This window comes from Melanerpes formicivorus, unplaced genomic scaffold (assembly GCF_026170545.1).
Source record: "Melanerpes formicivorus ecotype bairdi unplaced genomic scaffold, bMelFor1.0.p_v2 SCAF_5, whole genome shotgun sequence".
Lineage (NCBI taxonomy): Eukaryota > Metazoa > Chordata > Aves > Piciformes > Picidae > Melanerpes > Melanerpes formicivorus.
In genome coordinates this window covers 8,147,982-8,160,813 of record NW_027142357.1, presented here as the reverse complement: position 1 = coordinate 8,160,813, position 12,832 = coordinate 8,147,982, and the positions used below count along the sequence as shown (strand labels likewise).

The following is a 12,832-nucleotide window of genomic DNA, read 5'->3' as shown; positions in this document are numbered from 1 at the left end:
CTGTGCAGGGATATGGTGGTGCAAAGATTAGTTCTCTGTCACTTGGTCAAGGTCAAGGCCCCATAGCCATGAAGATGATAGAGAAGGCAGTGAAGGATGGGACGTGGATCGTTCTGCAAAACTGCCATCTAGCCAGTTCGTGGATGCCAACACTGGAAAGAGTCTGTGAGGTAAAAATAAGTATCTTCTTTTTTAAGTGCTCTGGAAGGCATGTCTGAGCCAGACAGGTGCCTGAAAAGCCACTTTAGCTCATATCTGGACAATTCCATTCCATCAGGGCTGTCAGCACATATTGATCCTGTCTCTTTCCCTCTGCCTGCTGGAATAGAAGTTGGGTTTGGCCCTCACCTTGGGTGGTAAATCCTAGCTGATGCAAAAGTCTCTGCAGGCCAAGAGCTTTCATCCTGTGTCTGTTTCTTCAGAAAAGCAGCATGCTAAGGGATTTTACTCTTGAGAAAAGTAGCTCTTCCAAAGAGGGCCTAGCATATATTCCTCTTTTTCCTCTCTTACAAAACTCACTTCTGATATATAGATATTACTACTATAGCCCTCTCAGAACAGCTGTGTGACAGTGAGGGCAGGAAATGGACAGAGGAGTCATTCCACTGCTCTTGTGGTACAGGGCCTGTGCTTGCTTTTGTTCATGGATTCCACAAGCAAGCATGGAGAGGGTAAATCTTACTTCACAGTTCTGAATTTGTGAATGAAAATTCCTCAGCTGTGCAAGGGAAGCTTCACTCCTTGGTGGGACTTTGACTATGATCACATATAAACATTTAAATTAAACTCTGCCCTGGACTTTTCCTACTTAAATCAGTTGCTTTAATAACAGTACCTGAGGTGTGGATCAGTCTGATGTGGCTTCCGATTGCCTGTATTTTTTTACGTGTTTATTGTAGGAGCTGAACCCTGAAGCCACACATCCTGACTTCCGGATGTGGCTTACCAGTTACCCCTCTGCCACTTTCCCAGTATCTGTGCTTCAGAATGGTGTGAAGATGACCAACGAGGCACCAAAAGGTTTAAGAGCCAACATCCTTCGTTCCTACCTGATGGATCCAATAGCTGATCCTGACTTTTTCAGCAGCTGCACAAAACCTGTGAGTAATGTTGTGATTCTGTAAATCACTTAAAGCACTCCTAGATGAATGTCTGTGTATGCTCTGGAGGGGGGAAAATCTCCCAAACTGAACAGTTGTCTTCCATGGCAATGAAACTGGGTTTGATTATGGCAATAGTGAAGTAAATTGAAATTTTGATTGCTTATCTTCTGCTTCAACTGACATTTTTGGGGTATGGTGTTAATACATAGTTATCTAGTCTGAAAAAGTGAGCCTGGTGGAAGATCTTAACCACTCTTCTCATAATTAGCTGTCTATTGCAAGGATATTTTACAGTGTTTTCCTGTAACTAATGTAGCTCTTCTAAATGAGGTGATACTTTGCAAAATGGTCTCAACTGAAAACCAAAACTTCCTAAGTGAAGTTTTTCTTTAAAGGCCTGAAGTCTGTGCTTATAAGGAGGGACAAGAAAGCAGCAGCACTGTGTGAACACTTTCATAATGCAGTGGTACAGAATATACTTTTAAGGTACCACAGTCTCATACAGTTGTATGTTATGTGTATTACAGGCAGGTGGATACATAGCTTTAAAAATGGAATGGCTCTGAGGGCTCACCCTGGTTTAAGAGAATGTTTAGACCTGATGCTTGTGGCAGTTTGACTCTCTGCTGAAGGCTCCCCATGGCTCAGCAGCAGCATGCTAGCAGAGCAGGAGGTGCTTGAGTGCCTCCGACAGCACTGCTGTGCAGGGTGTGAGGGGAAAGTGACTTAGTTCAGTAGCCACGAATGATTAACGGTGGTGTGTTTGCATTAAAGGCTGAGTTCAAGACATTGCTGTATGGCCTCTGCTTCTTCCATGGACTGGTGCAAGAGAGGCGGAATTTTGGGCCGCTGGGCTGGAACATCCCCTATGAGTTCAATGAGACCGACCTGCGCATCAGCGTGCAGCAGCTGCGCATCTTCCTCGACCAGTACCAGGTATGGTGACCATGGTGCAGACACTGGGCCTTGCTGCACCCTGGGGCAGTGCATCAAACATGGGGCAGCTCACAGCAGTGCTCCCACAGTCACTCCCAGAGTGTGGTATCTGGTCTGTAGAGTTGTTCATGATCCTGTCTCTAGGCAGGAGCTGCAGGTGCAGCTGCTGGCCATGTTACTAGAAGCTGTAAAATATCACACCAAAAATCCTAATTAATTGCCAGGTATGATTTACTCAGGGACAGGGATATTTACTAGACCCTGGACTGCTGCAGCTCAGCAGCAACTATGACCTATTTGTGTAAAGGTGGCAGGTGAGGTTTCCTTCCCTGTTTACAGAGCTAGGCACTGGTTCAGAGGAGCCTCTCTGGAGTTTGCTAGCAATTCATGATACTTCTTTATGCTCTACTAGAGCCGGATACTGTTAGAGCTTTGGCTGTGTGCAGGAGCAGGGGTGGTATTTTCAAGCCACTCAGCCTGGAGTGGTTTTGGTTAAGGTAAGGTAAATGTGGGTAAGGTAAATTGTGATTTAGCATGAGAAAACAGCATGGTGAAGGTGTTTCTTTCTGTGGGAAAGGGAAGGAAGGATGTCCCCCCATTATCTGACCAAATGCAGTGCCTAGCAGGGAGGCAAGCATTTTCATTCCTGAATGAAAATAACTTATATGTAGGGAAGAGATTTGTTGGTCCTTTTGGAAATTGGCTTGCTTTATCCAGTTTTCAGTAGGCTTTTGCTCTGATGTCCTATAAAGACATCACTTTCTCACTCATCATTTCTCACTCATCACTTGTAGTTTCCTCCTCTTATACACCCAAAAGGACTCCAGCTTCTCACCACCTCAATGTTTAAGCATGTTTGATTTTTCTAAAAGTAAATAAATACAAATTGAGCACAGTGCTGGCCCTATGACATTTACACTTTAACCAGACAGGTAGAGGGAATTTGGGAAGTGTTTTCTATAACTTTCCTTTGCCCAGAGAAGTGCTGGGCTGCAGTCACATCATTGTCTCACTTTGTCCAGGAGGTGCCATTTGAAGCTCTTCGTTATATGACTGGAGAATGTAACTATGGTGGCAGAGTTACTGATGAATGGGACCGGCGGACGCTCCGCAGCCTGCTGAACATGTTCTTGTCCCCAGAGCTCATCACAAATGCAGATTATACATTTGACCCCAGTGGCCTTTATTTTGCCCCTCCTGAAGGAGATGTAAGTATCCCCCAACAGCAGGTACCAACACCTTACTTTGTCAATAGGCCGATCTCTCTTTACAGACACTGGTCCATTCCCCAGTGCTTACTGTTATAACTGCTTGCTGTTGTGGCTTCATCTCTTAGAAGCAGTATAAAATAAGCATAAGAGAAGCATCTGATCCTGTCTGCTGGAGACAGAAAGGACACAGTGACATGCTTGATTTATCACAGCAGTTATGTTACCCATAGACAATATCCTTTGGTCTGCTATCAAGTGGTGGGCTCAGAGGGGCTGCATCTCCCTGTGCTAGGTATCTCATTGTGTTGGAGAACTTAACACAGCTGCCACAAGATCTGTCAGAAAACTTAAAAGCCAGTCCTTATTCCAGGCTAATAGGCTGGACCAAAGGAAGTTGAGGCAGAGTCAGCACCTCTATCTCCTTTTGTGTCTTGGGTTACACACTGTATTTGTTACACTGGCAAAGTCTGTAGTGGCTAAGAGACACAGCTTGCAGCCTGTCAGGGGCTGTTTGGCTGCTTCTCCATCTCCTTTCAAACCAGGAGTATTTTTTTCTTTTCCAGTACCAAAGCTATATTGATTACACCAAGACACTGCCCCTGAACCCTTCCCCAGAGGTCTTCGGAATGAATGCGAATGCTGATATTACAAAGGATCAGTCAGAAACACAGCTGTTATTTGACAACATTCTTCTTGCACAGGTATATAAAGAGTCACACCCCATCTTACCAGGACTTTCTACTCCATCTATACAGTAGTAGGCTCAGATAATATTTTTTTTCTGTTACTACTGCTCCTTATTGTCTTAGTCGTATTGGGTCCCAGTGGAAACCAACCTGTAGAAAACAGATTTTAGTTGTGCTGTCTTGGAGTGCAGTAACAGAGGAAATTCTGAAACAAATTAATTTCAGTCATGGAACTGAATCTTCTAAACAAGTCCTTTGTAACAGCTCTCTTCTCCTGCATTTTACTACTCACTCTCCCACTTTCCCTCTCTCAAATCTCCATTTTTGGCTCACTCTAGTCTTGGGCAGCTGGTGGCAGTGGAAAATCCACCGATGAAGTTGTTTATGAAGTCACAGGTGACATCCTGAGTAAGCTTCCTTCCGATTTTGACACCGAAGCAGCGATGAGAAGGTACCCGACCACTTATGCTCAAAGCATGAACACTGTGCTTGTCCAAGAGATGGGGCGCTTCAACAAGTTGCTGCAGATCATCCGGGACTCATGTGTCAACATCCAGAGAGCAATCAAGGTGAGCTGAAAGGAAATGAAGGCAGACTGCTGTACCTGATGCTCCTATCTGCCTTGGCTAGAAGTTTGTACCATCTGCCGGACTTAGCACTCCATTATTTTAACTGTTAAAGCAAGCCTGCTAGGTGAAGCATTCTCACAGCTCCACTCCCCAAATGTCTTGTAGGGGCTAGTGGTGATGTCTGCTGAACTGGAGGAAGTGGTGAACAGCATTCTGAAAGGCAAAATTCCAGCACTGTGGATGACGAAGTCTTACCCAAGCCTCAAGCCTCTGGGAGGCTACGTAACTGACTTCCTTAACAGGCTAAAGTTCTTACAGGTGAACACACCCCCTTTCCACACATTTATTATTTGTCTCTGTTGCTGTCAGGAGACATCTTCACAAGTGAACACACCAATTTACTCTAAATTTACTCTACTGACTAACTGACAGGTGAGTCTCAGTTCATTTGTGCAGCTGTTTGGTACAGCCACTGGCTCACCACAGCACTGCTACAGCCCATTTTGCCACCTACCCTGCACTTCACAGAGCTGCAGGACATCAGCAATACTGTGTGACAGAACTGGCCTCATAAGCTGCAGCTTAAGGGACACTCTGGGTTTCCTTCACCTGCCAGAGTGCAGATTCCCCATATTGACACTTTAAAATTAGTGGAATCTAGAGTCTCAGCACCTTCTGTGTCTTGGTAATCTCAAGGATTCAGTGAAACCCAATCTCATAGGGTTGCTTACCCTATCTGGTTTGCAACCAGAAGTTAGTGCCATTCCAAACAGATAGCAGCCATCCCCAGTCTCCTTGCTTTTATGAAAGACAATTCTGGATTCAGAGAGGGAGAAATTACTTCTTTTATTCTAGGAGATATTTGCTTTCCTACATACAAAACCAAAAGCAGTTTTTCTTTTTCTTTTGCTGCTGCAGCAGTGGTATGAAAATGGACCTCCACCCGTCTTCTGGATTTCAGGATTCTTCTTCACTCAGGCGTTCTTAACAGGTGCCCAGCAGAACTATGCCAGGAAACATACCATTCCAATAGACCTACTAGAGTTTGACTACCAAGTGCTGGAAGATAAGGAATATGAAACAGCTCCTGAGGATGGTAAGTAAATGCCTGACACATTCCTGCCTTTGCTGATGTATTCAGAAGATGATATTAATTTGCATACTCAGAGATAGGCAATTAAGTTAATGGATTCAGCTGGAAAGCATACACAACTACAGTGCTCCCAAGAGATGCACAAGGACTGAAGAGGCAAAACATTCTTTAAATCCTAAAGCCCTGATGAGGTCATTCACCTCCTGGATCAGTGTGCAGATAAGGTAGCACTGACAGAGGACACACACTTTCTTACCCCAGACCTCCCACAGCTGATTGCTGGCTTGCCTTTTCTGATCTTGTTAGCATCTGTCTCCAGCTGCATTGCTTCCTCAGCCTAGGGAAACCAAACATTCAGTGCAGAAGCTGGGGATGCTACTTTAACTCTCCTTAGAAAAAATTCGTAGGGATATGATCACAATGTGCAACAGAAAACTGCGCTGAGGGGGCAAAAATCCCTGGTTTTTATCACCCAACTTTATGATTCATTCCTTACCTTAGATTCCAGTGGCAGATATATATGTTAGCTTGTCCTTCTCCAGGAAAGGAGGACAGATTAAACTGAACTGTTCTTAATACTCTTAATACTATTTTATACTCTTCTGTGGATCAATTTGGAAGTGGTATAAAAAAGGCAGGGCTTGGTAGCTTCCCTGGGAATACCACATGCAGGCAGTTTCAAGTCATTTTCTGTTGGGGTGTGCTTAGTTTTTGGTTTAGAAGTTACAGAGCTTTCAGTCTACAGAACAAGAACTGCAGATTTGACCAAAAAATCAAAACGAAAGAGATGTAACTTATTTTTTCTTCTGGAGAACTGCTGGAATGACAGCTGTCATTTTGTGAAGTCTTTCTGATGTCAAAATATAGTTGTGCTTTTAAAGTTTTAAAAAAATCCTTTAATAAATTGCTTTCGAGAGGTAGAAGCAAGAGGCAATTTGGAACATAAGCAATGAGACCATGTGAAAGATTCACTAGTGAATGACCATTTCACAGAATAGAAGGGTCTGGCTTGGAAGCATTTTCATGGCCCTCCTCTGGGACCTGCTCCATCAGGTCCATGTCCTTCCTGTGTTGAGGGCTCCAGAGCTGGATGCAGGGATGTTTTTATACTCAGATCTCCCAGGTTGGAAACACTGACAGCTCTCATTGTTACGCAGTTATCTGTCAGCTTTAAAGTAGCGTTCAAGCTGCTGGCTGGACACACTGCTCTCACTAGGCACTATAACCTGAAAAAGCTTTACAGAACTGTAATCACAATGGCTTGTAGTGAAGGGTAAGATGGTGTTGAAGGTATTTGATCACTTGGAACGTGCACACCTGACTAAGTTGCCCACCCGCACTTAGGCACCAGTGAAAGGCTTTGCTGTCCCTGCTGCTCCCAGGTATTGTGTAATAACATTGTCTCTTCCACCTGATCCAGGGGTCTACATCCATGGACTATTCCTGGATGGAGCACGCTGGAATAGGCAAACTAAGAAGCTAGGAGAATCCCTGCCAAAAATTCTCTATGATGCAGTACCTGTGGTCAGTATCTTTCATTTGGTTACATTTTCTACTATTCTATACCAACAAATACTGTTGAATTAATACTCTTAAGATCTAGTCTTTGAAGGAGAGAAGAGGCTAATTCTTAAATAACTAAGATGTTTCGTTCTGAAATAGAAACTGTCTGAGAGAAGTTTGGAATACTGCTAATAAGAGCACTGATGGGAAGTTTGGTGGTATGTATTTTGGGAGAGGAAACGAGAAACAGGTTCCAGGGCTCTCTGTTAAAAGCAGTCAACCAAGCAAAACCATGGAAACACTTTGGCCAAGCCTCTTTCCCTTACTTGTTCTGAGATGAAGAGGACTGTTTTGCTCTTTACTGCAGATATGGCTGAAGCCCTGCAAGAGAGCTGACATTCCACAGCGGCCAAGCTACCTGGCCCCATTGTACAAGACCAGTGAGAGAAGAGGGGTCCTGTCCACCACTGGCCACTCCACCAACTTTGTGATGGCAATAACTCTGCCCTCAGACAGACCACAGGAACACTGGATCAGACGTGGCGTGGCCTTACTGTGCCAGCTTAACTCATAAACCTGTCCTAGTTGGCCAAGGTATGTGCATTCCAGATCACCCACAGCAATGCATGCCAGGCTAGGTAAAACCAGAATTCAACATGGGTCTGTCTGCAGTGTTGCATTTGTGCTTCTCATGAGATCTGAAGCAGAAAGGTGCACAATAAAACATTTTAAGAGCCAACAAAAATACCTGCTCCTTGAATTGAATTATTTTATTTTCTGAAGGCTCCTTATTCAGAAGGACCATACATAAATTGAACACAACACTGCTGACAATGAACAAAACAGCATTTGATCATTTCCTGCTTTATAAAATCTTAAAAAATTACTTAGTTGTAACAAAAAGACTGATAGCTCAGCATGTATCTTATAGGACCATCATCACATTTTAAACCATAGACTCAACTGTTAACGGGGTGGGGGGGGGGGGAAGAAAAGAAAACCAAACCAACCCCAAATCACACTGCATCTAGCAACTACAGTATTTTCTAAGCATAATCACAGCAGGTTGAGTGCAATGTGATCGACATCAAAATTTATATGGGATGTCACACAGTGACAGCGTCGTCCTATACAAGTAACATTGATGCCCTCCAACAAATACAAGTTAACTGAGACTCTGGGGTCAAGCAGGATGGAATGTTGAAGCCAAGTAGAAATGTAGTGGAATTCAGATTGTCTGTAATATGACCCAGAAGTGTCCATTAGCATAATTTGGAATTAAATACTGGTGAAACAAAGAGATAGAGAAGTCACAGCTGTTACACTGCCCTTCATAACTTGTAATAAATACTAGAGAATAAAAGGAAACAGCCCCTACTTAATGAACAAGACAGCACCTACCTTCAAGGACCATTTTCCCTTGCCTGAAGATGGTCGTGGAAGGAAGTTAACTGTTTTTCTACAGGCAGTGTATTAACCTATAACCACATTCCAACTAATACAAAAGTAAATATACTACCTGAAATACAGAAATCTTCATTTGAAAAGAACAGAAATGAAGTTTTAAAAAAATGATGACAAATTAGCAGTTCAACCACACAGTGACCCCGCTATACTGGACAGAAGTAACAGAAAAGGAATACTAAGGGTCAGTTTAATACATAAGAAACAAGAGGAGTTTAAACTTGGATCCTCAGAAGGTATCCAGTGGATTAATTCTCTTTGAAAATGGTACTCAGTGACCCAAGATTGACACAATGACAAAAGGTCACCCAGGATCTTTTTTTCACACTGCAGCAATTCAGTAATCTGAAGCTAACAACAGTGCTGCTAGCTAATTAGGGTCTAACAGTAAACATGTTTAAGGAAGGGAAAAAAAGAAAAACCTGAGTTCAGGGCATTGCAGGGCTGCAAGCCTGGACTCTGGGCTTCTGACTTCTTCACTGAAGAAGCTGCGCCCGGCTCTGGACTGGACCCTTAATACTGTTTCTTGATACTGTGGTAGGAAGAAATACTGGCAAGAATCAACAGGTATCTTTAAAATACATGAGCTGCTCTCAGTGGAAAATAAACTGACCCACAAAGGCCAAGGGAATGACAAACTTGAAATGGAATGAAGATACCAACTGGCTCTCATCAAAGGCGTTAGGATCAGTGTTTAGCAGCTACACTGGCACCAAGCAGACCGAAACACACTTACAGCACAGTCAAAGTACACTTTCACCTGGCACACACAGGAAGGAGACAAACTGTATGCGTTCAAGAAGGCTGCCACCATGCTTAGGACTGGCACTACAGAATGCACTTGCACTCCTCACAGACTCACAGGTTTTCAAGGAGATGGGTACAAGAACTAACTCCTGTCTGGTAATATATATATTAAGCACTAGGACAACTGATCCTGGCGAGTTAAGGCCCAAATGTCAGTCTATCTTTTACACATACCATGGATCACAGCTGCTTTTTTAATAATATATCTTAAATACCAAAATGTAAAAAAATAGCATAGAAATGAACTCCTCTAATGGTAGAAGCAGAAATCTGCTTCATACTCTCTGCTGCCAGACACAGCTGGTGCTACAATGCCTGTAGAAGCAGATGTTGATCTGCTGGTAGAGCACTGTCAACCCACCAGTACTACACACAAAGAGCTAATTCAGCCTCGGTGCCTGGGTCAGTAACTAGCATACTGCACTTTGGACTGTTTGAACATGGAGAGGGAAAAACAACCCCAAGTTAAGTGTTCAGAAAAACTGGAGATATTCCCATACTGATGCCCTGTTCCAAGAGTTTGCACGCATTCACAGCCACAATTCTTCAGTAGTTTACGCTGCAGGTGGCACTCAAATACATGTTTAGTCTCTGTAAGAACCAGAAATAGCTCAGTAACTCCAACACCAAGGATCTCCCCAAGCTAGCACTAATTCTCCTAAGACTATCAAGGAACAAACACCAGTCTTGGTCAGAAAGACATACTCAGACTGCTCCTCCACAGAACCTGGCACTCTGCAGCATAGACCACAGCTGCCTGCCCTCTTGCACAAAGACTTGTAACTGTGGGGTGCAGCTTTAATGCAGACTCACGTAGCTTACACAGTGTGCAGGTTCTGGGGTTCTGTTTAGAAACGTAATCCAGCACAATGAGTTCAAGCTATGCACTGCTGTAAGATGTAATACTTCCAGTCATCACCATGCAGAAGATTCAGCCCAGAATGCACATACACACACACACACACAGAGTGAGCCATGTATGCATGCACATCCCTATATACGTATCTCCATACATAATTAAGACTTAGGTGGCATTTAAAGCTGACTCAGGTTCCTTTGCAGAGGTCTGCATTTCAGCTGTAACCGTTTCTGGGTTCTGTTCCAACATCCTAATGAAATGGTATTTTCCCAGCCGAGGAGATCATTTGCTGCACTCACTCACTCTTTCTCTAGCAAGCAGTGCTTCCTCTGTGGGACACCGAACTTGGCATTTACTTCTCCTAGTTAGCATTTCCTGTTGCTCACTTGAGTTTAGAAGTGATCTAAGTGATTGGGTTATCTCATCTGAACTGGAAATAAAGCAGAAGGTAATCTACACAGAAGTGAATCTCCTGTGCATATGTAAGTAGTGCAAGCTGCTGCTTCTCTGAGCAGTGTGCAGACAGTGACACAGTGCAGACTCAAAGCCATACAGTAACAGTATTGTAACCACAGTGATTACCAGAATTAGGTCAAAACTGGATGTCAAGCACAATTTTATCTTCATAGAGAGCAATCAGCAGCATGATGGCAAATCCAAGAAGCAGGCCGAGGTTCTGAAGAATGAACTGCCCCACGGGGCAGTAGCCATGCTCTTCATTATCTCCATCTCCATGAAGCATTTCTGGAAGCTAAAAGGAAAAATAATTGAGGAAAGTTATTTCACCTCTAATCCATTTGTACACAGACAAGTTCACTGGATAATACCATCAAGAATAAATCCAGTGAGACACTGCTTAAACTTTACCTAACCATGACATTTGATAAAAACACAATCCCATCACGTATTTACAAAACAACTAAAAAGGCCTCGCCTTTGGACTTTAGGTTTGTCCTGGAACATGTATATACTTGAAGTTCCTCAAGATAAGGACCAGTCCAACATTCTTCCAGTTCTGCTCTTTTGAGATCTTTTACTCAACTCAAATTGCCATGCTCAGATAAACTTAATCAAAAGCTTTGAGTATTTGTACAGTAACTGCATTGCTATAAATATACCCTGAGTAACTCAGCCAGTCATTTCTCATGTTACATGCTTAGACACATCACTTTAATGTCCCTTTTCAATAAGGGAATAAGAGCTACAAGTAGTTCAAGAGACATTCTGTGTGAAGCTGTAAGATATTCTGACAGCTCTGAATGTTCCTCACCCATGAAGAAAAGTCCAGTACTACTGATAAATGCAATAAAAGATCAATAAGTGGATTGGAAGATGAAAAAAAAAATCTTATCAAGTGCTTTACAAAGCCACCCATAGAGAAGAGAAAGAAAATGTTTCATAAAGAAACTAATTCCAAAAGCATGAGGTAAACAAGGGAACTCCTTCAAGATACACTTAGTACAGAAAAACGTAACCCACAACAAAATGGAAGCTTCAGGTAGGTCACAGCACAAGTCTCTATTTACTGCCCTTTGCTAGACAGGCTACAGGAACGCTTTTGTTTATTTCCTGTTCAAATTTAATAAAGACACAGGTATGGTCTTACATTACTATCTTCACAAAAAGACCCATAAAGCCAGCAATTAATTTGACCTGCTGAATACTTAAGTATCAGAAGTATACTGGTGTGGAAAATGGTTATCAGCAGAGGAGGCAGCATCCCAGCCAGCACTGCACCAAAGAATACACCACGACTGACTGTTAAATCATTAAGAATTAATGAAGTCCTCAGCGACTTGACACCCCTGCAGACTGGTGTGCATAGTGGCAGGAAGCATTTGGTGCAGAATTACTTTCTTTTCAATAGCTTGGAGCTGTATTCAGTAAGGAATACAAAACCCAAAGACAGAATTGTGCAAGAATTGCTGATGCCAGTTCTCACCTTCGTGCATTTTGAATGGGAGATCTGCACCTGATTCTAGTTTCATAATCAACTTTGATAGAGATGTAATACTGCTGTCACAAAGCTAAAGAAGCTCTTAAGAGTATCAAGAATATTCTGGCATTTATTTCAAAACCTAGGAAGAGCACAGTGCTCTGTAACTTCCAAGGTTTCTGATCATGGACATGAAAAATCCCAAGAAGCTGTAAAACTTCACCACATCTCAGTACCTGCGATGTTTAAAAGAGTGGCGGAAGAGAAACAGCCATCTACTGTCTACAGCCACGTTATATGTTTTAACAAAGTTCTGTGGCAGGTACCATGCCAAGTCCATGTTCTATGCACAGAAGGCAAAAATGGCACAGAATCACAACAGCCTTACCATGTCCACCAGTGCCACGTAGAGGAACATGCCTGCAGTGACTGCAAAGATCCAGAGGGTGATGTTGTTGGCGTACTGCCCCACGGCTGTGCCTATCAGCATGCCCACATAGGCCATCATGGCAGACAGGAGGTTGTACACTATAGCTTGCTTCACTGTCATACCTGCTTTAAGAAGCACGGCAAAGTCACCTGAAGTGGAGGCAGAACACAGGAGTTTAGTGTCAGCACTTCTCAGGAGACTAAGTACAGGCCTGTCAGTCTGACCTCAGTGCCAG

At 43.2% G+C, this 12,832-nt stretch overlaps 2 protein-coding genes across 7 annotated transcripts in view; one reads left to right on the top strand and one right to left on the bottom strand.

Moving 5' to 3' along the window:
* DNAH7 (dynein axonemal heavy chain 7) overlaps window positions 1–7,843 on the top strand; it is an 81,607-nt gene extending 73,764 nt beyond the window's left edge. The window contains exons 55-64 of the mRNA XM_068137975.1: window positions 9–170; window positions 900–1,100; window positions 1,878–2,039; window positions 3,062–3,247; window positions 3,814–3,951; window positions 4,275–4,505; window positions 4,671–4,823; window positions 5,424–5,601; window positions 7,019–7,122; window positions 7,469–7,843. Coding sequence (XP_067994076.1) covers window positions 9–170; window positions 900–1,100; window positions 1,878–2,039; window positions 3,062–3,247; window positions 3,814–3,951; window positions 4,275–4,505; window positions 4,671–4,823; window positions 5,424–5,601; window positions 7,019–7,122; window positions 7,469–7,675 — 1,722 coding nt within the window. The 3' untranslated portion in view covers window positions 7,676–7,843. The remainder of the gene's footprint in view (window positions 1–8; window positions 171–899; window positions 1,101–1,877; window positions 2,040–3,061; window positions 3,248–3,813; window positions 3,952–4,274; window positions 4,506–4,670; window positions 4,824–5,423; window positions 5,602–7,018; window positions 7,123–7,468) is intronic.
* Window positions 7,844–7,853: 10 nt separating this feature from the next.
* Window positions 7,854–12,832, bottom strand: part of SLC39A10 (solute carrier family 39 member 10) — a 64,005-nt gene continuing 59,026 nt past the window's right edge. For all 6 annotated transcript variants that reach the window (XM_068137979.1, XM_068137981.1, XM_068137980.1 and 3 more), the window contains exons 9-10: window positions 12,556–12,746; window positions 7,854–10,982 (exon numbers count right to left, since the gene is read on the bottom strand). In XM_068137979.1, the coding sequence (XP_067994080.1) occupies window positions 10,824–10,982; window positions 12,556–12,746 (350 nt within the window). In that variant the 3' untranslated portion in view covers window positions 7,854–10,823. The remainder of the gene's footprint in view (window positions 10,983–12,555; window positions 12,747–12,832) is intronic.